The sequence below is a fragment of the Ahaetulla prasina genome, chromosome 8 (assembly GCF_028640845.1).
Source record: "Ahaetulla prasina isolate Xishuangbanna chromosome 8, ASM2864084v1, whole genome shotgun sequence".
NCBI classification, from domain to species: domain Eukaryota; kingdom Metazoa; phylum Chordata; class Lepidosauria; order Squamata; family Colubridae; genus Ahaetulla; species Ahaetulla prasina.
Window position 1 is genome coordinate 42,937,536 of NC_080546.1, and position 26,348 is coordinate 42,963,883.

At 35.4% G+C, this 26,348-nt stretch overlaps 1 protein-coding gene across 1 annotated transcript; it reads left to right on the forward strand.

The window, feature by feature from the left end:
• Window positions 1-12,939: 12,939 nt before the first annotated feature.
• PGRMC2 (progesterone receptor membrane component 2) lies at window positions 12,940-25,982 on the forward strand. The gene is made up of 3 exons (XM_058192366.1): window positions 12,940-13,369; window positions 23,088-23,243; window positions 24,129-25,982. The coding sequence occupies exons 1-3, from the start codon at window positions 13,000-13,002 to the stop codon at window positions 24,224-24,226; spliced, it is 624 nt and encodes a 207-aa protein (XP_058048349.1). The 5' UTR covers window positions 12,940-12,999; the 3' UTR covers window positions 24,227-25,982.
• The last annotated feature ends 366 nt before the right edge of the window (window positions 25,983-26,348 follow it).

A 26,348-nucleotide genomic window follows, 5' to 3' on the forward strand; every position in this document is an offset into this window, starting at 1 on the left:
ACTTTGCATAATAAGGGATCATATGAATAAAAACCAAGAACAAAATATAACTACTGAATGATAGATAAGGAAATGGGGAAAATTTATACAGTATACTACCAAAACTATCATTTCTATAACTCTTAACGTGGAAAACAGTGCATCATTCAGCAACAATTATCTCAAATGGGCTAATTTTCAAAATGTGTCTATAATCTGGGACCCATGACTCCTAAGGAAATGAAATTTGGGGAAGTTGTGGCTGCTTCAATGCTGCCGAGCTGTTGCTAATTCAGCTCTGCTGGTTACTGTTGTGATTATGTTAAATGACCACATCATCTTGAGGTTCACGATACTACAGTAAAAGAAATTGGAGCACAGTTCTAAATGTACAAATTTTAGCAAATTTAGAGATTCCATGGACAGAAATTCTCATACCAAAGGAATACAAGTGGATGGCAGCTGCTCAAAAATAAATTATTGTCAGTGCAATTGTACTGATTGCATGATTCCTATGCATGATTCCTATGGAAAAAAAGGAGATTAAGATTTTTTAAAAAGTTTTTAACTGAGCTAGGTACTAAAAAGGATATGAATAGGAATGGAAAATGGGTACAATTACCAAGGAGATATATAATCAAGTGACTAATATATCTAAAGATCCATAAAGGAAATTGAAAGCAACACTTTATTTCAGCTATGTCACGAATTATTATTTTTTTAAAAAGAACAAAGGGCTTGACCCACTGCTAGGAGATAGCAGGATAGCAACAGGTAATGTGTGACAAAGGATAGAGCCCCTCAATACCTATTTTGTTTCAGTCTTCTCCCTGAAGAGGTTCTATGTTCAAATATATATCAAATATGGATAAATAACCGATACAAGGAAAGAATACCAACCTAGGGTAAGTAAAAAATAGTTAGGGAAAATCTGCTAAATGAACAGATTTAAGCTACCAGAACCAGACCAATTAAAGCTAAGGATTTTGAAGGAGCTTATGAGTATAAGTTTTCTGATATTTTTGAAAAAAACATGTAGTATGGGCATTTTGCCAGAGGGTTCAAGAAGAGCAAAATATTTATCTCTCATAAAAGGAGGAAGGGAGAGAAGCCAGGGAACTGCAAACTGGCCAGCTTGATGTTGTTATGGGAATAAATTATTAAAAAGTCAGAAATAAATTATTTAAAAGTTAGCATTAAAATAATACATTGCTTGGAAAGAACCAGCCGAATGTAACGAAAAATAAGTTGTGTTCAACCAATCTGATCTTCCTTTTTTGTTAGAATACCATAGTTGACCATAGGAATATGATGGACATGGTGTACCTTCACCAAAACATTCAACACAATTTCCTGTGAAGTTTTAGTATAGACATTGGCAAAATGAGGGTGGGAGTAGGTTACCTTTAGATAAATATAGAGCCAGCTGAATTTTTGAACCCAATGAATGGGTACATTAGTGGGCCGGCATCAATCTGAAAAGAAACACTGAGTGGCCGATTTCAGGGCTCTCTTTTAGTGACTGACTGACTGATTTCTACTGACAAGAGTTACATGCTGAAAACCACATTTTTCCAAGCAGAGTCAATGGTACACACATGGTACATTTCAGTCATTAGATTTTTAAGTGCTATTTCTATGTTGTATTAAATTTATGTCCCCACCAACCCATGAGGTGTCAAACTAATAAAGAATAAAATCCTGTAAAAAACTATTTCTGTATTAGAGGCAAAGCCTCAGGGCTCAGTCAAGAGAGGAATCAGCCTGGAGTCATTGAGTTCCCACAAGCAATCCAAGTCCAGTTCCTTTGAATTCCATTAACTCCTATTTAGCATCATTTTAGTGCTGACCATTACTTGATAGATTCTTATGTATAAAAAGGTAAAGGTAAAGATTCCCCTCACCTGTAAATCAAATTAACTGGAATTTAACCTGTGCTCCTGATTCTTCACACCTGACAATTTCATAGCATTAAGTTGCCACATAAAGTGTATCCCTAAAAATTCTCAGTAATTTTATATTTGTACTTTTTCAAGAAAAAGCTTTTTTAGTTTGTCTTCTGCTTTATTTTATATACATGAAAATGTTCCTGTTATTCAAAATGCTATTTTATTTCCAAATTCAGCATTTCTGTCTCAGATAATTAGTATAGTTTATTTGGTATTGAATTGATAAGATGCTACACATTTCCAGAATACTGTTCAACTTCTATTTCTTCTGCATTTGGTTTGGTTCAGTTTATTTCTAGAAATATCTGAGTGGTTTTCAACCAGCAGTAACTGTGAATATTCATTTGCATTTTTAAAAATTTGGCAGTCAAATTTATCTATGTCCCAAGTTGTTTTCATCATATGATGTTGCATAATGAACAGTAGATAATAAAATTCTTTTTTTTTCTACAAAGGCCTGACTGAACAAGATAAGAATGAGTATAAAGGTTGGACTACTAAATCTGACTAACCAAGAGATGGCACCAAAGAGTTTCAACATTTGAATCTCTCTAATGTGAAGAAGAAGGAGAAGGAGGAAAGAATCAAGAATTAATATAATGTATAAAAAGCTTCATTTTTAAATGTTATACTAAATCGTGATCATAAGATGAATATTGATTACATTGCTAAAGAGAGAACCATGACCTGGATGAATGAGAAACTCCATAGACTTTTTGCAAAAGAGAATTTTTAAGCAGAGAGCAAACAGATGTCATCAATTTAAATTTATAAATCCAGGATGGTGCTTATTTTTGGTTGCACCTCAATTCACAGCTTTTCATATATAAAAGCATTAAAATTATGGCATCTAAATAAAAAACAATGTACTCATTGTTGTACCAACAATTACAACGACCTAACACATATAGATTTCACAGAAGATAATGTTGAAAAAGCTCTTCGCAAACTGAAACCATCCCTATCTATTGGACCTGATGGACTATGTGCATACTTCTTAAAAAAAACTTTCCACTAATATAGCAGAACCCCTAAGCATAATCTTTGAAAAAGCCTTCATGACCAGTTCCCTTCCCAAACTTTGGTCACTAGCCATGGTCATCTCTGTCTTCAAAAAAGGAGACCCCAGCCTAGTTGAAAATTACAGACCAATCTCTCTATGCTGCGTCACCTGCAAAGTAACGGAATCTATCATCAACCAATCCATTTCCCTCCACCTAGAAGCAAACAACCTACTCTCTAATAAACAATTTAGTTTCAGAAAAAAATTATCATGTAACTTATAACTTCTTCACTGCAAAAACATATGGACTACAAATCTTGATCAGGGCAAAGCAATAGATGCAATCTACATAGACTTCTGTAAAGCTTTTGACTCAGTAGTACATGATAAACTTCTCCTAAAGCTAAAATCTTACAGCATTTCAGGACCCTCCACAACTGGATAACAGCTTTCTTGTCAAACAGACAACAAGTGATCAAAATTGGCAATGCTCTATCAAATCCTGTTCCTGTCAAACGTGGCGTTCCCCAAGGCAGCATTCTTGGACCAACACTCTTCATATTATACATTAATGATCTCTGTGACCCTATTACAAGTAATTGTGTTGTCTTTGCTGACGATGTCAAACTATTTAACACCACCAACAATACAACTACCCTTCAAAAAGACCTTGACTTTGTATCTGAATGGTCTAAAACTTGGCAACTCCAAATCTCAACCAGCAAATGCTCAGTCCTACATATTGGTAAAAAAGAACCCAAACACTAAGTACAAGCTTGATGGACATTATCTTACAGATGACCCCCACCCTGTTAAAGACCTTGGAGTTTTCATATCAAATGATCTAAGTGCCAAAGCCCACTGCAACTACATCACAAAAAAGGTTTTAAGAGTTGTAAGCCTAATCTTGCATAGCTTCTTCTCCAAAAACACTACACTACTAACCAGAGCATATAAAACATTTGCTAGACCAATTATTGAATACAGGTCGACTGTCTGGAACCCATACCACATTTCTGACATCAATACAATTGAATGTTTCCAGAAATATTTTACAAGAAGAGTTCTCCACTCCTCTGAATACAACAAAATACCTTATGCCACCAGACTTGAAATCCTGGGTTTAGAAAATTTAGAACTACACCGCCTTCAGCATGACCTGAGTTTAACTCATAAAATCATCTATTACAATGTCCTTCCTGTCGAAGACTACTTCAGCTTCAATTGCAACAACACATGAGCACATAATAGATTTAAGCTTAATGTTAACCGCTCCAATCTTGATTGTAGAAAATATGACTTCAGTAACAGAGTTGTTAATGCTTGGAATAAACTACCTGACTCTGTGGTCTCTTCCCAAAACCCCCAAAGCTTCAACCAAAAACTATCTACTATTGACCTCACCCCATTTCTAAGATGTCTGTAAGGGGCGTGCATAAGAGCACAAGTGTGCCAACCGTTCCTGTCCTATTGTTTCCTTTTGTTATATCCAATTAATATAGTTACTTATATATATGCTTATATATTGTAGTTATTTCATGCTTATGCTTATATATACTGTGTGACAAAATAAATAAATAAATAAATAAAATAAAATAAAACACATTCTTGCATTTGCTTCATTGTATTCTATTCACAAAAAATTTAACAGTTTCTGGGTATTAAAAGAATATAGGATAATAATGGAGCAAACCAAGTATCATATGGATAAGATCTTCCTCCCTCAATTTACACTTCCAATATAATGAAATTGGTGACCAACCATTTTTAGATGGATCAATGTTTCAGTTTCATTTCTTCATTTATCATATTACATCCTTTAAAATAACAGGAAGAAAATGTGACTTTTTAAATTGTAGCCTATCTGCACATTTACCTTCAACCTGCATATAATTTTAGGAATTTCACATAATATTTATCATGGTGCAAAATAATATTATGAACTATTTTTAAAATCTAGGCATCTACGATACATAACTGTTTGTAGATTTGGGCTTTTATTGACATTATGAGAAGTTCACTGATATACAGACCAAATAAAAGTTAATTCTAAAGTAATTATAGAGAATGAAGAGAATGACCTTGTCAAAGAGAGGACAGATTTGTTACCAAAGCAACAAAGATCAAAACATGGCTTGAGTCCAAAATTCAAGAAAGAATACATTTCTCCCCCACTCCTCTCTCTCTCTCATAGACAAGCCCATAAGCAAAACAAAAACAAACAAAAATAGAGAATTCATTATGAGTAATCAAAACAATTAACTTTGTTGACATTTGCTTTCTATCTTATATTTCAGTCAATATAACAGATCATATAGTTATGGATGAATGTTTAAAGTTTCTCTTCATAAATCATGGAACGAGAGTAATGAGGTTTGGATATGTTACACTGTTGGTACATTTTTACTCTCCTATACTTGTACCTGAAACAATTTGTTTTTCTAAACTGTACCCATAACATATGAAATCTAACAACATATGTTCACCACCTGCAGTGATTTGTCGCCTGGAGTGACACAGTGAAATCCAAAGAAGTTCAATCCTTTATTTGCTTACACCTAATAAATAGAATCTTGCCAACTAAATCTATAACCTTCTAAGGGTTATATCCCAAGAGATTCTACAGCAGTGAAAGCGAAACTTTTTTTCCTCAGGTGGTGAAAGCTTGCGGTGCCGACATCCATAATGCAATGTCCCCCCACAGGCCCTCCCCATCGCTCATGCACACGTGACCCCCATTTTGGTGCTAGCAGGCCTCCCAGAAACCGCCTGGAACCAAAAATGGGGGGGGGGCTGCCGCAACCCCACATCCTGTTTTTGTGCTAGCAGGCTTTCCTCAAGCCTCCTGGAACCAAAAATGGGGCGTGGGGGATGCTGCACCCCCACCACTGTGCACGCAACCCACCCACCCCACACATGCGCACATATCTCCCAGCAGACCCCCAAAAATCAGCTGGCCGGCGGGAGGCGTGCAGGCATGCAAGGTGGAGCTGACTTGGCCGTCAGCTCGCATGCCCACAGAGATGGCTCTGCATTCTACCTGTGGCATGCGTGCCATAGGTTTGCCAACATGGTTCTAGAGTATGGCTGCTCTGAATCTCTCCCCTCCCCCCATCTTGCTTGGGACTGCACAGTGTCTTAATTTGTGCTTCTCTTGGGAAAACTCTGTGTTGCCAAAACTCTTCCTCCATTGCTTCTCTTCGATTTATGACCACAATTAAGCCCAAGATTTCTATTGCTGAGCAAGGCAGTTGTTAAGTAAATTTGCCCTATTTTACAACCTTTCTTGCCACACTTTTTAAGTGAATTATTGCAGTTGTTAAGTTAATGACATAACTGCTAAATGAACCTGGCTTTGCTTGTCAGTTTACAAAAAGTGATCGCATAACCTCAGGACATTGCAACCATGTTGAATCAGTTGTCAATGATCTTAATGTTGATCATATGACCATGGGGATGCTACAACAATTGTGTGAAAAATGGTCATAAGTCACTTTTTTCAGTGCTGTAGTATGAACCATCACTAAACAAACTGTCGTAAGTCGAGGACCACCTGTATAACATTTCCAAATGATTTCTTGAGAATCTGGAAAAGCTCATATATTTATTTAAAAGGCTTCAAAAATGAGAATGGTAGGAAAAATTCTACATTATCACCCTGGTAAGGCATTTTGGTGTGCACATTTATATAACAAGAGATACTAATAATTTTCTTTTGCACATTTTTTGCCGATATATTTTAGTTGTCACCATAGGAATGAATGGAAAATCCTCAACAGCAAAGAATTTTCTCATTAGTAAATCTTCTTACTTAAAAATGTCCTATGTGCTTCTTCGTTTTTTATTTCTCCAACATGGATAGTTAAGGAAAATTCAAGAGAAAGGATTTATTGTACTGCTAATGAGGAACTTACTATGTTTTAACTTCTTATTGATGAAACATTACAGCTAGAGTCACTTTCTTCCCACAAAGAAAGCCAACTTACACACTGCAGGTCTACTGTATCATTTGCTATGTACATTTTATTGTTTACTTCTTCAGCAAACTTTTTAGCATTTAAAAAAAACATTTCTTATTGTTTTACTTTAAGCTATAATTGATTTATATTGATAATGAGCCATCAAGCTGATGTCAGTTCTTAGCAACCACATAGATTTTTCCAAGATGATTTGTCCTCAAATTAGTCCTTCAGATTTTCCAAAGATGTACCCATCAGAAATATAGCTAACATGCATTCTGATGCTAGTCATCCTCTTTTCAACCCCCACCCCACCTTTCACAGCATTACAGACTTCTCCAGAGAGCTAGGTACTGTATAAAATGCATGATTGATTGACTGGAGTTTTGACAGAGCAACTTTAATACTGGATTTCTAAAGGAGGTTAGAATAATTGATCTCCAAGGTATCTTGCATTCTTTGTCACTATGATTTTATATTATAGGTTAATTATTCCTGTATAGCATGTTATAAAGTCATCCTGCTATTAATTTGCTGATATATCAGTATAATGAAAAAACAACTTATATTAGTTAACATTATTAGATGTTTTTAATCACTATTATGAAAATGAATTTAAACTAGTACCACAACAGCTCGTATTACATTATTATATAAAAGTGAACCAAATATAAATGTACATTTTAATCATCAAATTATATGAAAAGTTCTTAGTAGAATATATAGCTTTAGCCATCAAAATCAATTGCAATAGGAAAATAATTTGGGTGGGCTTTGAAAACTGAATTAGTCAAGACATGAAGAGTAAGAAATAAATTAGGTAGAGGGAGATAATTCTCTTCAAATGCAGGACGGAAAGCAGAACATTTCTTTGCTTCACCCAGGTATTGGTGATGAGAACTTATTTTTAAAACATCCTAATTCAAAACTGGGTATATTTATAGACTGAAAACTGGACAGAAAAAAATGAACAAATTCAGGGACAACAGAAGCCTACAGCTATTGTAAAGCTATTGGACCACAACAAGCAGTACTGTTTCTAAAAGCTTCTCTTTTTCCAACTGTTATGCATACCATCTCATATTGTAAGCATAATTATGCCACACTGTTATTGATATGTTTGTTGAGTTATGATTCCTCTTTGGAAATATTTTATACTGCTAACCTAATGCTTGTATGCAGAAGAGCCTATGTTGGAGATACTGCATTTGCATGCAATATTCTGATCCAGTTCTCCAGATAGCATAGGCTTCCCATTTTTCGTTGTTCTGTTACCAATAGCTTACAAGCTGGGGTGAGAATGTAAGAATGGGTTTTCCAGCAAATAATTGCAAACATGTGAATAATATTAAGTATAGCCATACTATTTTGAATATCACTTGTGTACCATATGCATTATATTTGAATAAATTTGAACATAACTTGTATGCTACGTGCATTAGATTTGTACCACGTGCATTTGATATTTAGAGAAATTCACAATAATATCTATTTGAGGTAAGAATTTTAGGATTATGAACAATATCTGCTTGGTGACTCATTGTTTCTCCCAGTAACTGGGAATAGCAGGGAGAATGTTTGATGAGAATCAGGTATATCTATTAGTGCAGCAGTAAAACACTCAACAATATTAAGATAAGTCAGGTGTGTCCTGATGCATGTTGTTTGATTGTTTGAGTTAACCATTAACTTGGAAAGAGCTATTACTATTAGGTAAGGAGGCTGACCGGGAAAAAAGTAAAGCTCTAAGACTTCTTGCAATGTAAAGGGACAATTTAATGAAATCCCTGGAACTTTTTTGTATGTCTATCATTTGGATGTTAAACAAATGTTTGGGAATGTCTAAATAGACTTTTAAAGTGAAGGTGTAAGTTTATTTACACAGGAAGCATCCTTTGTTTGAGCTGCATCCTAATTTATAAAATGCATTAACACCATGCATTTGGCAATTATGGAAGAAATTCCAGATTTCCACACCCAGATAATTAACATGTTTTACAATAACTGAAAAACTAGTTCCTAAATGAAATGCAAGGCAGCCTTACTAAGCTTTATGCTTGCATGTCTTCAGCCAATTCTACATTAGAAATTGTTGAATATATATCAAGTTTTGTTATATCATTTAATAGTAGTCAAGTTTTTTTTAAAAAATGTATGCATTTTTTTACTGGGAACAAAAGAATTCTTTAACACATTTCCTTAACTTTTTAAATACATTAACAAGTACTGAAAGCCACTAAATGCCAAACTTTTCCTAAATTATTGCCTATAATGATGCTGCAGCAATACTGCAATATTGTTATTGATTCTACATGACAGTAACTCTAAACAACAATAGCTGCAACATTGTTATTGAATTAACCATGATATCCAAACCCTGATTTGTACTACTGACAGATCCACCCAATCTCAGTTTGCATTCATGAGACTAAGCCAAAAGCAAGTAGCTATGGGCAGAAAAATCATTTATGTCAAGATCCATTAAATGGGGCTTCAAGGCCATAAAGCACAGAGCCAAAAATTCACTGCAACCTGGAATGAGAGGGGGGAAAAAGTAAGAGGTGTGTGGGCATAAAAAGGGAATGCACTATCTTTCGTAAAGTGGTTTCAATCTAAGTTGTAATAGATATTCTTATTTAGCTGCAATGTCTGAGAGACGTTTGCTAAATTCAAGCATTAAGTTAAGGCATGTAAGGTTGGGATTGGGTGAGATTTGCACCTAGTTTGGAGAGCCTAGTAATACCTTTTATTTACCTAATCTTTATATCACTTATCATTAGCAGCATGAGAAATATTAATTACAGTTAACTCCCCTTATAGGACTTTGTTTATAAACTTAAAAAAATCATGTCTCAGGATCTTGTTTCATCTTCAATTTTTCCCAAGTGTCTTTGATTCAGATCACGCTGCTGCTCAAAATAGTAAACCGCTACATAGTGGTTGAAATCTAGCCAGCCAAATTTGCAATCAATAAATCATGGCTTTTATGGTTTGCTATATCACTTGATGAAATACTCATGCAGTATTTGCATCTCGAACTGCCCTGTGACTTGACTGCATGGCCATTGCACTCCTGGAGTCATCCTATTCTTATGCTAATAAGAGTTATTAATTTTATGGCTTTCTATCTTATACAGAATTATACAGAATTATCCTAGGTGGCTCACAACATACAATAAAACCCAAAAAATAATCCACAAAACCCTTATTCAAAAACATAATTATAGTGCACAACAAGGACAGGATTACATCACCTAATTGATGGTTAAGTGAATCTACAAAACTCTCATATTACCAGTAGAAAAATCAGCACAATCCCAATTCAGTTTAGGTATTTATAATGCCGAATCTAACATTTTTCTTCATATCAAATGTTTTTGTGTATATATGACTTGCTATTTATTTTATCTTCTGGTATTTCAGATTATTGATTAGAAATCTTTTAAATTCTAAAATGTATTCTTATTGATTATATTTAGAAATTTATGAACATCTTTTGTTGAAACTATTCCTCGACTCATGACCATAGTGGAAACCATCAAATAGAACTGAAAGTCATAATAGCTGTTAAGTGAAGCACTGTAACTGCCTCACTTATGTACCTCCATCCCTGCTCTTTCCAATGTGGTCATTAAACAAACACATGGATTGTTAAATGAACCACAGCATGGTCTCAGGAGCCCTGGGAAAAAGCTTGGGAAGGCCCTAGAAGGCCTAGTGCAGGCCCTGTACTGGTCCTTCTTACACTGGGCCTCCCCCACCCCGAGGCACTCCATTTTGCATTCCTTGGGTCTGCTTGCCATCCCACTGGCGCCACATTCTCTTCCTCACTTGCATCACTCTTTCAAAGATCTTCGGCACTCACATTAGGGAAGGAAAACATGCCTCTTTTTTCCTGGGCTGCATGGTGCAATCCAGTGGTGGGTTGCTTTCGGTTCACCCCAGATTGGGTGAACCAGTAGCATCAGCGGGAGGTTCCGCCCACCCACACGGACGCTTCTGCGCATGCAAAGCGTCATGTACACACACGAGCACCCTGAGCGAACCAATAGCAACAAGTTTTGAAACCTCCCTGGTGCAATTGAGGAAGAAGCCACTATTTTCTGGAAGGCTGCATTGAACTGTGGGCACACCGAAAATGGCAGCCTCTTCTAAGGTGATGCACATGGCCCTGGAATGGAGTGACTTGTTCTGTTTTCTTAACGTGAGTTCCAGACCATTTCAGATCACTGTGGAGCTTTCTGGAGCTTGTATTAGGGAAGTGGAGTATTCCTGGGCTGCATGGCATGATCCTAGAAGCAGCTGCCATTTTTTGGTGGCCACTTCCAGAATCACACCACGTGGCCCAGGAACAGAGCAGCATGCCCCCCTCTTCCCTAATCCAAGCTCCATACACCTTTGAAAGATGAAGAGGAGGGTGTGGGGCCTGGTGGAGTGGGAAGTAGTCCCAAGCCTTATGGAGACCCATGAGGGGAATGGAAGAGATAGGCAGGGAGATGCTGCAACATACCAGCAGTCTGTCACAAAGGTGAACGACCACAGGAGTACTGCAGCAGCCATAACTGGTCATAAATAGCTTTTGAGGAGTTCATTATAACTTATTAAGATGCTAAGTGACTGGTCTTAAGTTGAGGACCTGTTAAACAATTACAATAATAAACAATATACAACAATAATAAATAATCCATCAGTATTCATTTTTTAAGGAAATCATTTACCTGCCACCTGAGTTTGAAATGTCTGAAGCCAGTCCCAAAAAATGTGAAACCATTTGAAATTGCCAGGTCAGCAGATAATGTCTGCTAATTTTACATTACGACTTCTAAAAGCCAGACAGCATACAAGATGCTGATTTGTAGAATCTGGTCTCATCCTCAGTGTCTATACATATAGTGATATGACATGAATCCTTTATCTCAAGCTGTAGCTTCCTAGAAATCTGGCAGCAAACTTATACAATATGAAACTAGCCATCCATTAATTCATTGAAAATTGCACATGAATCTAAGGCTATAACTCTTTTTATGTAAATTACTAAATTTTTAAATATAGCTTTGCTTTAAAGCAATTTTAAAATATTTTGATACATTATAAAAAGATTCTTTTGTAAAAAGGAACTATAAAATTATTTTAATCAAACTAATTGAAGCATACACACAGTTATCTATTTAGCATGAGATCAAGTGTCTGGTAATCCTCAAACATTACTGGGGAAAATCTTTGAATTCTCTTAGAGAGTTACTTTTGTGCAAGAGCAGATGCATCTTTTAGCAAGTATTAATAAAGTCTCTGGAAATTGTGGCTGAGTGAATTCAGGATATTAAGCATTATTAGTGCTTTGTGTGTTCTGTGGCTGATACAAACAAGACCTGCTAATCGTTATTTATGTCCTCATACAGCAATTGTAGCTCATTTATTAATAAATGAGATCACCAGTCACAACCCCTAGCCAATTCCACCGAAAATGATAGGTGTTGAGGACATCCAAAACAACCGGAGGGCATCTGATTGGGTAAGGCTGAGGCTTAGGAAATTGTACATCTTCTCCACTGGAGAAAGGACATTGAAACTCCGCCCCGAAAATCCTTCTCCAAATAAGCAACTACAATATGGACCGTCTGCTTTATGCTGCAGGGCGGGATCCTGAAGCGTATTTATAGTAATGATGATAAACTGAAAGCATTCGAGGTATACGAGCTCAGCCCGCAGCAACGTCAGAGTCCATCAAACACGCCTACATTTCAGCGACTCCAACCACCCACCAAACTCCAAACCGGCAGCGACCGAAGAGCGAAGGTGTTTGTCAATATAAGGGGGGGAGGGGCGGGAAAGGGGAGGACGGACGCAGGCGCGTTTCTCTCCTTAGTGATTTCTCCCGCCCTCTCCAACGAAGCTTTCCGTAAGGTGGAATTCAACCGTTGGGTAGCCGCGTGCACCTGTTTTCTATTCGTTTCTGCTGGGCGCGAGCTAATATGCATGACGTGTCCTCAACCGCAACCAATCGGAGCAAGGAATGAAAAAACACAGCGGGTGCCCCGCCTCTGCCTTTCCCCCTCCTCCCCGACTGGGGCGGAGCGGTTCCTTTCAGGCAGGCGCTGGCTGGGCAGTGATGGCGGACGATGAGATTGGGAAGCTAAGGACGGAACAAGGCGACGGCGACAGCGGCGGCACGCCGCCGGAGACGGCGGCTGCCTCGTCTGGAAGCTGGCTGTGGGGAAGCTGGTTCGACATGCTATTTATCTTGACGCTGGTGATCGTGACGCTTTTGGCCTATCAGGTCTACAAGCGCTGGGGCAAAAGGATCGGAGCTGGGGGCGCGGCGCAACAAAGTCAGGCCCACTCCTTGCCCCGCATGAAGCGGCGGGACTTCACTCTGGAGCAGCTGCGCGAGTACGACGGCGCGCGGTTGCCGCGCATCCTTCTGGCCGTCAACGGCAAAGTCTTCGATGTAACCAAAGGCAGCAAGTTCTACGGGCCCGGTGAGGGGAGAAAAGAGGGTTTTCGCTTTTCTTCCTGACTCAACGCAGTCTGGGGGCATAAGGGGTCTTGAGTATCGCTGTGGTTAGAAAGGCCTTTGGGGGGAGAGAAGATTGGACGGTCTTTTCAGCTAGTTCCCACATTAAGCCAATCTGTGGTTAACCGAACCAGGTTTTACTACATTGTTTGGGTTCACTTAATTCATTACTAATTTCAGGCTTATGTCTTGTGTGAGTTCAATAATAGCAGATATTTATTAGATAAAAGAAGCATCTTTATTTTATTGGATAAAAGAGGTACCGACATTCTTTTAAGCCTTCGGTGTGGGTAGATGGAAACAGATGTTCTTTCAGACAGAAGTCTACATCTGGTCAAAGTTCTGGGTTGTGTTGTCATTTCTTTAAGGCTGCCTTGTCATCTTAATTGAAGATATTTCAACAGTTGGAATTGAATATGGGCCATAGTCCAGCTTATTACATTGTGTTGAATATGAGTAGGCAGTTTTGATCTTATCGTAGCTTTTTTTAGTAATAGCTACCCATAGTTACCTTGAAAAAACTCCCTAGTTTTCAATTAAAATGAACTGAATGTATTTTTAAGATAGTGTGGAATTGTAGGGATATTTTGCATTACAATTCGTAAGAAATATGAAAATTAGTCTCTTGTGTAGGTTTCAATGAATTTGATAAGTTTAAATCTATTTTATTGTGAATGAATAGTACAGAATTGCAATAAAAATCACAGACATCTGTAGAGAAGCATGTGTATATTAAAAGAAAACATGGCATAAGTCAAGCCATTTCTAATTTAGGTAACTTGTAGTTGTAAGTAAAATAAGTAGGTTCAACTAATTCTACTGCTATTTTTAAATACTTAGGATCATAAAGAACTTACGTAATTTTAAAAACTATCATATTTTATATAGCATGCATAGAGACACCATTGAAATTCCTATATTGTTGAATAATGAAAAGTGAGTTGTGGCTGCTATATTTAAAAAAAACTTTTGTGAAAAAAAATTCTGAATGCTGTTTAAAAATTGGTGGCCTCTAATAGCTATTTGCTTATATTGTAAATACAGTTTGAAAACCAGCAAAGTAGTTGAGACATCAGTTTAACCTATCAGCATTATTTTAAATATATTTCATGTAGCTTATGTATAACTTGTACTTCAGGATTCAAGTAGCTAACATATTTGGACCATTAAATCTTGCTAATCTAGATATTTGGGTTAATTTAGGAGGACATAATTGAAGCAAATTAATGTATCAAGGTGAATGTTTACACAACACAAACTACACAGTACAGGTTGGTTTATCAGTATTGTAACTATTGAGTATATAACAATACTTTTAAACTGTAAATAACTTACTCTAAATGACTAAAATTTCTATACCAATCCTTATACTTAAAGACACTCAAAAATATAAACATTACATTTTTATTATCATTAGACCCACCCATGCTAGGTAGCATATTGGGCAGCAAGGGATTTCCTGCATTTTTGGTCTTGGGCAAGTACTTCAGCATCTTCCCATGTGATGTTTAGAGTCTTTAAGTCTTCCATGTATTTAGAGAGAATTCAAAATGATTTGCCTATTGTCTTTCTTAAAAGTCCTTTTGAAATAAAATGATTTCTAATTCTTCAGGAATATAAATAATGGCAAAGATTCTGGCTGGGAGAGAGGATCCTGCAAATACATAGATGACAAGTTATATAAGGCTTTAAAAGTTAAAACCAGCACTTTGAATTAGAATTGAAAGCCTACTGGCAATCAGTATAGTGATCTCAGCATAGGTGTCCTACTACTGAATGTTATGTTCTGAACTAATTGCTGCTCATGGCAGTGCCATGAAAAAGGCAATATACTAGCCTGGAAGTGATGAGGATATGAATCACTGTTTCAAGGGATCCCTATTAGAAAAAACTCCACTCATCTGGCACATCAGCCAAACTGGGAAAATGCCTTTCTGGCAACAGCTTCCAATTATTGTTTAAGCAATACCCACAATTCCAGGATGACTCCCAAGATGCAGTCCTGCTCTTTTAGAGGGAATACAGCAATCCTTAGAGCCAGAATAATTATTGAGATTAAAATAGCTTTATTACACAGAGATAATTCTATCCTGCATGAAGACGTCTGATCTTGTTTTGGCCATCTAAATTCTTACAGCTTCGAAACACCGAGTTAGAACTTCTGCAACATTATCTGGCTCAGTTGGAGTTGCAATTTGTAGTAATCATCAATATATTGATGGTATGTCATGCTACCTGCAATTGTGTGTAATTAGTGAAAAGCGTGGGAGAGAACACTAAGTCCTGTGACATCTCTCAGTGAAGGAGCCAAGGACTTAACCCATTCTTCTTCCAGACATTTGGAACGATCCATTCAGGTAGGAGAAACAACATAAATAGTGCTCATTCCTCATAAGAATGTCCAGCAGGATATCATGTCCAATAGGTTCAGGAGTGCACTCTCCCCATTCAAGTCCTAGTAGAGGTTATCAACCAAGACAGCCAATGTTGTTCCTGTCTCATGGTTGGGTTGAACTTTGAATAGAAAGGGGCCTACATACTATATTTCCTGTAGGATCTTCTGATGCCGAATTCTCACTACCACTTTTAAAACCTTCTCCCAAAGGAGGAAATTGCATAAAGTTGTCCAGTGTGGTTTATTAAATTTATATGTTAGCTTGTTAGGCAACTATAAATGGCTATAGGTTTGAAAACTTCAGTACAGGAAAATAATAAAGATAAAACAAAATGTAAAATATATTGTGCTGGGAGCCAAATGCCTCCTATAATTCCAACAAAGTTATATAAGTCCCTAGTCTAACACCTGAGGGAAGAACCAGGCTTTAGGAGTTCTTAAAGCCTGCTAAATTTGGGGGTGGGTGCTGTAAAATAGAAGGATCATCTGGGTTCCATTAGGTGCCAGTATTTAGCAGATGGATTAGGTTTTAAAAAGTTTTTTTAAGGAGTTACACTACTGCCTCTTTCAAGATTGGCTATACTTTCTTGATTCAAAGCGTTATTTATCTCCACCCAAATCCAACTTCACTGTTCCAACCACCTGAAAAAGCCAGGTAGGCATAGTTTTAGTGAACAGTTGAATAGCTCCAGAAATCAGATTTGGCCAGAAGCAATATGTGGTAATTATCAATGGCTCATTAAGAAAAGACTTAATAATTCCTCCCTCCTCAAGAATAACATACCTGTTGTGATTCAGAATATACTATAGAAGGCACTTTAGAATGTACCATACACACAATATCTTTATTTAGTGACTGCCTCTGACAACAATCATTTGCAATTGTGACATTGGTGAAAAAGTAACTGCAACAAATGCTTGCATTTATGATCTTTGCATTGTCCCTCTCTGTAATATGTTCAGTATTACCATTAGGTAGTATGTATGCATTGTCTTGTGTTGCTTTTTTTCTCCTTCTCACAGACCAGACGACTTAAACAAGGTATCTCTTCAGCTACTTTTTTTGGCAGTGTATTGTATCCCTAAAAAATGCCAACACAAATTAATAAATTCAGCTCTGTGATCTTAATTAGTAGATTAGAACCTGGGACTGACAGTTGCAGCATGTAACTGACTAGACCATAATCAGTTTCAGATTAAAAGCTTCGTTTTGCCTCCTAAATTAATGCTAGGCAAACTGCTATTGTTGGTGCATCTGTTTCAATGTCTGTTCCCATTGTGTGTTTGGTTACGCTTTAAATTCCTTCCTCTCTAATGAATGTAAATACAAACATTCTCTTGTTAATAATCTCACTGCTGAGGTGAGGATTTTAAAGGACCAGGGTGTGGGGAAAAGGGCTGTAAAATTTGCCCCTTTACCTGGCTTCCTTGTGACAGTTCCAGAAGCCTTTCCCGTTACTTGGGTTAACCCTGCTGTTTGGGATCCTGTCTGACACTGTAAAGCAAAGGAAAGCTGAAATAAAATTCTAAACACAGTTCATTTAATGACTACATTGCAGGTCCCAAATTTGGTTGTTAAATGAGAATTACCTATGCCTATTCAAGGTTATCATCTATCATTGATGGGAAATTAAATGTATTTGTAATGTATTTTGGGGGCTTCAAACAAAACTCTACCATGTCAAAATATAATACAAAATAAATACATGTGTGATCCTTCTTTGGACATGGCAGGCATTTAATAATAAGCTTTTTGATCCGAAATTGAAATAAATGCTAGAAATGTAAATTCTAAACTACTAAATCTAAGAGCAAAATAACATTGGCAAGCACGATGTCATTCATCCCATATTGGATATGGAATGTCTAAATGGGTACAGTTTCCAGTTCTATTGAATTCAGTTATATAGCGGTACTTTGGTACTTGACTGGTTCAAAACTCGTTGAATTTTGCATTTTGATGCAAAAATATACCAGTACTTGTTTGTTTGGTACTCAACATGCTGTGATAGGAAAAGGGGGACAGCCACAGAGAACAGACAGGAAATTAGCCATGCTGGGAAGATTGATGCAAAAAGAAAAGAGGCAGACCGGAAGCCCTTCCCAATGGAACAAAGGGTCACGTGATAAGTCACGTGATCTGTTTGGTATTTGTTGCACATCCTGGAACCAATTAACAAGTACCGAGGTACCACTGTATTCACATGCATACCTTGACCTCCTACTGAATTACTAGGGACTGAAAAATGCTTAGGTGTGGCTGGACTGGAATTCTTCCTGAACTAGCAAAACTAGACAACCCATGATCCCATTGGATCATTCCTAAACAGAAAAATCAAATTATTAAGGGCTGGCAAAAAAGCAGCGGGAGCAGGAGTCACTTCTGATTTCCTGCCGGCTTCCCCTTGATTTTGCTTGTAGGAAGCTAGCAGGGTGCATCAGAAATCACAATCGTGATCACAACTTTATGAAAGTTACTGATGTGTAGATCCTTGAAATACCATTACATGGTGTAATGGGTCTTGGTTTTTATATACTTTCTTATAAGTTAATGGATTTGAGGCACATTGATTCCAAAAAACGTTTTGCTATAAATGCACTGCTTGAGCTAATTGAAGGAGACAGACAGGAGAAATTTAGTAGCATAGATAGGACAAGAAAAGTTATCAAATGGGAACAATTAAAATTTCTGAATAGGTATCAGGTTCACTAGATGGGTTTCTTAAATCTTTTGATACATCAGAATCTGCTTCTGAAGTGGAATTGGCTTGTAAACAATCTGCTGAGATATAAATATAGGTGAAAAGGGAAAAGGAGGACTAATTTGGTGCTTAAAATTTCATGTTAGTTTTATTCATATATTTTCTTCAGTAATAGAAATTTATAATGGCGTAATTAGGTATATGATGAGAAGAAAAATAAGAGACCTGACTGAGAAATATGTGCAAAAAAAGTAAGCATATATAGTGTTACATTTGTAAACCATATACGAGAGATTCATCAAGAAAGTGTTTCCTATTTACATATCAGTTTTTCCTGTAGATTATTTGGGATTATAGCTAAATTGCATTTGATGCATGAAGATTTTGTTTGTTCTCCTTTTAGCTTAATTATTCTTACATATGTCAATCAGCAGATGTTTTGATGAATCACTGGAAATACCTACCCCAGTCTAGTATAGTGTAGAGCATGCAACACTGAGATAAATAGGCATATTTGTAATTTTGAGAGTACATGCCATGGGTTTAGTTGACAATCACAAAATCTCTTTTTCTAAAAAGGCATGATGGTAAACAACTGCTTTTACTTTTCATTTCAAAATTTTACTTTGTTTTGTCTTTTTATCTGAGATTGTGTCTCCCCCATTCCCCAAAGCACCAGATAGCAACACCTATTTTTTATTTTTTAATTTAAAAAGAATGCCTATTAAGAGAGATACTTGAGATTTGTGTTTTACAGCATATCAGGTTCCATTTAATTTTGTTAAATTAAAATTCTAAAAATGTAGTACAGGGAATCCCGTAGATATGATAAAGCTATTTGTGAGTCCTGGTATACATTAGTTTAATATTTGTCTTTTAAGTACAGATCTGGCCATATAAAAAGCAACTACTGTATTATATTTGTAGAAAGTGCTTAATGTCCGACAATGTGATAATTAACAATCTTCCTTTCAATATATTCACAAAGTATGCAATGCTTTATTGTAAGAATGTTTGAAATTGTTGTTTGGTTTTGATACCTTCAGATTAAATTATTTATAACAGTAGAAATTTTGTATGTTTCTCTGCCTCAGCATTTTAATAGACATATTTTTTTCCCTGCTTTTTGTAATATGTGCTGAAATTTTTTTAAAAGGAATTTTTTTCTGGTGTCACATTAAGATTTGCCAAAAATTTACATACTAATTCTAACTTTCTTAAAGATCAACCATGTATTACTGGCAAGCATGCATGTTTTTTTCCAAATCCTCTCTGAACAGTAGAAAAATTAGAACATAGTGATTATGATACATACTAAATAATTAAGTTTCAGTCTGATATGGGAGACAGGTCTAAAGACTAAAATTTTTGAGAAAAGATTGAAGATGCACCTTTAAAATCTCTTTAACTTGTGCCAAAAGAATGAACTAATGGTTGTGAAAAAAAGAGCATACTTCAGAACAGACGTACAAGGCCTATGAGCTGCACATATAACTCCATTCATTTTATGGTCTTCAGAAAATTTCTGGATTATACTGATTTTTCATTTTTTTCAACTGTAATAAGGATCAGAATAACTATATCAAGCGTCTCTGTGTGTTAATGCATTGATCTTGTTCCTTGAAGTGTCATGAAATGGAACTCTGAAAATTCCATTATTGTATTGCTTTGCTGGCCATACTCTATAAATTCCCTCAGAAGCCAATTTTTTAAAATGAAAATTCAGAATCAGCTGAAGAAAATTGACTATCTTTGTTATAAGTTGCCTGTTTCTTTCATAAGTGGAATGGTAAGGGGAATGAATTTTTCAAAGTTAGTTTTTTGAAGAGTCTATTATTACCATGGTGCCTGTCTTTCTTAAATCTAAATTTGTTTTACTTAATGTTCTAAAATACAACATGGATAGCATTCCCTTCAAAATCTTGTGAACTTTGCCATGACAATTTCAAAGCCAGGAGTTATGTTTGTTTCTGCAATGGCACATATGCAGATTTCATTTCAATACTAAAACCTATGGGATTTTAGCTTTTATAAACAGGCTAAATTTATTGGGCCAATATATTCTGTTACTTTTATTGAAAAATGGTTTATATTCTTATGTTTTGTCAATACATTCCAAAACTTGTTAAACTATAAATTCTTATGAGTTATTATAATCAGATTTTTATCTTCTACAGCTTTACATCAGAATAATAAATCATCTATCACTGAAAATAACATAATTGGAGACTATTAAATTCATTGCAAAGAGACATATGGTTCAACCAAAGATAGTTTCTCAGTTTCATTGATAATAGTAGGAAAGAGAATCCTTCACATCGACTGAGCTAAAAGAGCTATTTTAAGAAATTTATATTTTTTTCTGATTATCATTTAATATACCTTAGAATTCATTTTTTTACAATAAACTAATCACTTGGGAAGTTTCTCATGTTCCTTTTAATTTTTGTGAGTTTGTTTAAGATGAGGTCTCAAATGTTGAGGAGAGTGCAAAATGTAGATTTCATCCTGAGGAAAGATTTATTTTATGAATACTGAACTTCTAAGGTATTTTTTTCTAATCTATGATGCAAGATTTTTTTTTTTAATTATACCGCAAGTTATGCATTTCTCTGAAGTCCTAGCATTTAATATGGGCAAATTTTTCAGAGATTCATTTTTCAAAACTTGGTTATGTGTTGCAAATATATATTTACAGGTTGGATATGGTTCTACTTTCTGTACATGAGTGAATTTATAATTCCCGAAGCAATTGCTCGATAATAAGATTATCTCAGACTTTATGCTTGTGTAAAATCATTGGGATTTCAAGAGATTTCTTATTTGCCTTACCAACTGAGAGCATCCACTGAAAAGTTTTATGAACTGTATGTGCAACGTTGAGCATCTTACACCTGGGGTCTGTATCTTAATTTTATATTTGTCCAAAGTTATGCTTTTTTTAAGACAAAGAGTTAAATGTTAGCTCCCTTATTGTTAGATAAATCCTAACATCATTTGTTCTATAATTGTTTAGCACACAATTACCATTAAATTTGCAGAAACACCTCTTCACTATAAAACAAACTTTGTACAATATTAGAAATAAGTGATTTTGGAAAACAGTTATACATTTTTGCATTTCACATTTTAGCACAAATAAATTATGTGCATCTGTGTATACACCCAAACATACAATGACCCAATTTGGTTTGGTGATTAAGGAACTAGGTTAGAAATTGTGGAGCCATTTTAGTTGTGAAGGCAATGGCAAACCACTTCCAAAAAGTGGCCAAGAAAACGGCAGAGACTAGTCCAAAGAGTGATCACTGTCTTGAAGCTGCAAATAAATACACATTTATATATGCATATATTATTTAGTCAGCCTAGTATCCTAGTGCGTTCCATACTGAAATACTAAAATCCAATGATACATTAATAATTCTATGTAGTCTGTTTAATATAAGTACATAATACAGGTAGTCCTTGACTTACAACCACATTTGAGCCCAAAATTTCCATTGCTAAATGAGGCAATCCCTTAAGTGAGTTGTACCTTATTTTATGACTTTTATTGCTACCAATGTTAAGTGAATCACTAACAGTTAAGCAAGTAAAACAGTTATTACGTGAATCTGGCTTCTCCACTGACTTTGCTTGTCAGAAGGTCACAAAAGATGATCCCGTGACAGCATGACACTGCAACTGTTATAAATATGAGCCAGTTGCCAAGTATCCAAATTTTGATCATGTGGCCAGAGATATGCTGGAACAGTTGTAAATGTGAAAAACGGTCATAAGTCACTTTTGTCAGTGCTGTTGTAACTGAATGGTCATGAAATGAAGGATTATAAATTGAAGACTATCTGTAAACACAGTTTGTATAATACAAACATAGCTTGTTTCTAATGTGAAATTCTTTGTATTGTTTTTAATAGGCAGTTACAGATTCCATATTATATAACCTTCAAATTACAGATAAGCTATTTCCAAAGATAATTTGATAAATATTATTTGGACTGCTAAGTTCCATTAGTTTCTTTAAAAACAGTGAAACACTCCAACTTCTCAAGGAACATGACCCCTCTTTTGAATTTTGTACCTAAATGAAAATGTTCAATGCCTTCACATACTTTTCAACCTCTTTTAGTATAGTTTTGGTGCAAAATCTGTATAGGATACTGCTTTATATAATCAGTGTAATAACTCTTACTTTGTTCATATGGATACTCTGTTATATTGATAGTTTTGTAGAGGAAAGATTATGTTTGTTGGAAATAAGACTCCTTTCATGGTATTAGATCCAGGTAAAATAGAATAATTTTATATTTAGAAGTCTGAAATAGAAATGTATAGCTGACAACATCTCAATTGATTGCAATTGCATAAATGATTTTTGTTTAGCAATTGTCAATTTCAAAATATTTTCTGAAATTAAAAGAAAGTAGGTAATTGAAAGTGAGTATTCAAGTACGTTATATTTTAGATGGATTGATTGTTTAAATTTAATTATTTTAAAGAAAGCTTTAGTCATTATGTATAGAGAAGAATGAACAGTATATCATTAAATACATGTAGTTTTATAAACGTATTTTTTCTGTTTTCAGAAGGTCCTTATGGAATATTTGCTGGCAGAGATGCCTCGAGGGGACTAGCAACTTTCTGTCTAGATAAAGATGCACTCAGAGATGACTATGATGATTTATCGGACTTAAATGCTGTGCAAATGGAAAGTGTTAGGGAATGGGAAATGCAGTTTAAAGGTAATTGTTTTAATTGAAAGATTTCTTTCCATCAAATGGAAAACAAACCATAGAAATACAGCTCAATATTTTTCAAATAGCATATACACATCTTGCTATAATTTTGCAATAGAATAGTTCCAGAATGTGTGTATGTGTATGTATGAATATATATGTGTGTGTACACACACCTACATACACACACAAACACACACCAACTTTACCAAAACCCAACATCAAGAGATGAAATGGGAGGTAGAAGTGTTCGATTATATAATCTCCCCATAACTTCTGGAGGTGCAAGTAAGACAGGGTTTTTTTGTTGTCATTTTTTTACTGGTAGGAGCTTTCCCCATCATTTTCATGACAGGTTCTACAGTGGGACTCAAAAGTAATCTTTCGAGAATGATACTAGAGAAGTGGGACATGTCCTATATTTTCCATTCCATTCCCTTACATCACAAAGATGTGCTTTAAAAGCTTTCAGAGATAGCAGAATGTTCTTATCCTTATCTGAGTCAATTAACTCAGAGGTCTGTACAATCTCATTTATTCCTTAAAGAGAAGCTAGAAGCTTCTGTACCCTCTGAGTTAATATGAGCCCGCTAGCTCATCTAAATCCCTGTAGTGCTTCTCGTGTGGAATTACTAAAGGAGATCATGTAATATTTTCTTTATAGTGACAAAAGCTATGATGGTCAAATGTCTTTGGAACCTAGTGCATTTTCATTTTAAAAGTGACTTTTGCAGTACAAAAAGAAATTCATTACTTCAAGAAAATAGACTATAATAAGACAGCCATGAAATTTATACATTTATGATGGCTTTGTAACAACAAATGTAATAAGTAGTATGATATCAACTGATTTTTAAATAAATATTATAATATTCTTTATTTCTTTTCCAGAAAAATATGACTATGTAGGTAGACTCCTAAAGCCAGGAGAGGAACCATCAGAATATACAGATGAAGAAGATACCAAGGATCATACTAAACAAGAATGAACTTTGTAAATCACCAAAGTTAGGGGCCTTTGGAACTTTTATTCCCCATCAGAGAATGCCCTACAACTTGGGTACACTTCATCTATTACAGAAAATGATTTGTTTTATATATGATCCTTTCCTGATGAAGATTTGATTTGATTAGTAGGCATTCTTTGTGCTGCCAAACATTTATTTTCCTTTATTCCTTTTTCTTTCTTTCTTCAATTTATCTGTCTGGAAAGGCTTCATTAATGGGGGCCAGGGATATAAAATGCAAAGAAAGCAATTTCTTGCAGCATGTTGAAGCCTTTGAACAGTTCGTTATTTACAGGCTTACGTGTTTCATGTGTAATTTCTACTTTTTGAGCTCTAAATGGAAAACCTAGTTCTTTTAAGGAATCTATAGTTAACATAGGCGGCTGAAACATAATAAATGGGACTACTCAGACAGAAAACTACTTCAGAGCTCTGCAGATTTTATAGTTTCAGATAAAATTCTCCTAAAGGATAGAAGAGAATTTATTTGTAGACATTATCATCTGAAATCTGCCTTCTATGCTTCTCTTTCCCCTGAATCAAAACAAAATATTTGTGCCTTATTTCACTTAGACTTGAATTGTTTTAGAGGAAAACCCAAAATATAACACGTCACTAAAAGCAGCATTGAAGATTGGCTAGAACAGTCAGTTTCTGGAACAGTTGATGTCATTCTGTATATAGAATATAAAGAAATACACAGTGTTATAGATATATATATAAATAATGTGTGTGCGTCTATATACATACACACGCAAACTTTAAAGAGTATAATGGCCAAATGCATTTTCCCTTCGCTTTTTACATAAGCTCAATTAGTACTTTTTCCATCCCCAGGGAGCTCTTTAAAGGTGAGGAGCCTAACCTCATATCATTGTGAAATGAGGGTATGCATGGATGTGGGTGCTTGAGTGCAAAAAGTGGAAGGATGGTTCCTACAGATATTGTAAATACAAATACAATTTTAATAAAGCATGTAAAATACCAAATGTGCTATCAGACTTTATGTAGTTGCTGAAAAGCTAGTATTGGTGGCTAGGACTTTGTGTTTCAGGACAAAAAAAAGACTTAATATTTTTGCACTGTATTAAATAAACCATTGGCCAGATATTTTTATTAATTTCATCATTAATTGTAATACATAAAATGCAACAGTTTCAGTGAATAAAAACAGTGGCATATATCTGCATAGAACATTTATCTGGAAATGCTTTGTTGAATATGTCATTCTCCTTTCCTAGCCTATTAACTGCATCACTTCTTTATTTTTTGATATAGCAAGTACTTTCTGAAATGGAACTTAAATTTTCTTCCAAGTTTTGCAAACTAGTCAGAACACTAATCCAGTTGTGGTATCCAACATTAAAAAGAAAAAGCATGTAATAAAACATCAATGAGTCTGGCAAGAGGGAAATGTGATCTTCAGCATATCTGTTAGAGTATTTTCCACCAAAATATGTGAAAAGTATCTGGTCCCAAATGACCAAATAGTTCTGGCCTTTGCTCAGGTTGGATTGTAAATGGTGATTATTGATAGTGTCTATAGAAAAATACTGTTCCCCCTTTTTTTGATGTGAACCTTTTGTTGCATTTATTTTCAATGTCTAAGCCTCCATTGATGAGCCAGTTATAATTCCACTCCAAAATTTTATTCTATAATTGAAATTATGCGGTCTGTTTTGAGAAATGAACAATTTGTGTTCTTTTATAAAAAAAATAAAAGTGTTCTGTAGATATATTGTTAGTGTGTTGTACTTCTCATTTCCTTATAGGGAAACTATTGTAAGGAAATCTTGCCCTCATTTGAGGTAAAGATTGTCAGTATTTTTTTTCTGTTAAATGATTTTTATTTGGGGTTATTTTGTAATTGTTCATGCTGTTTCACCCATTTTAATGTGTGCATTTGTGCATACAAATAAGAAAGAATGTTGTGCTTTTAAAATGTATTGACAGTAATTTTGTTAGCCTTCGCTTTGCTTAGTATCTCTGAAGGCCCTCAAGGCTCCAGCCATTATGCATATTTCTTCACATATGTCACATCACCACGAGTTAAAAATAGATGTGTAAAAAGATTTCATATTACGTAGTTTTAAGAGCAAAGGGA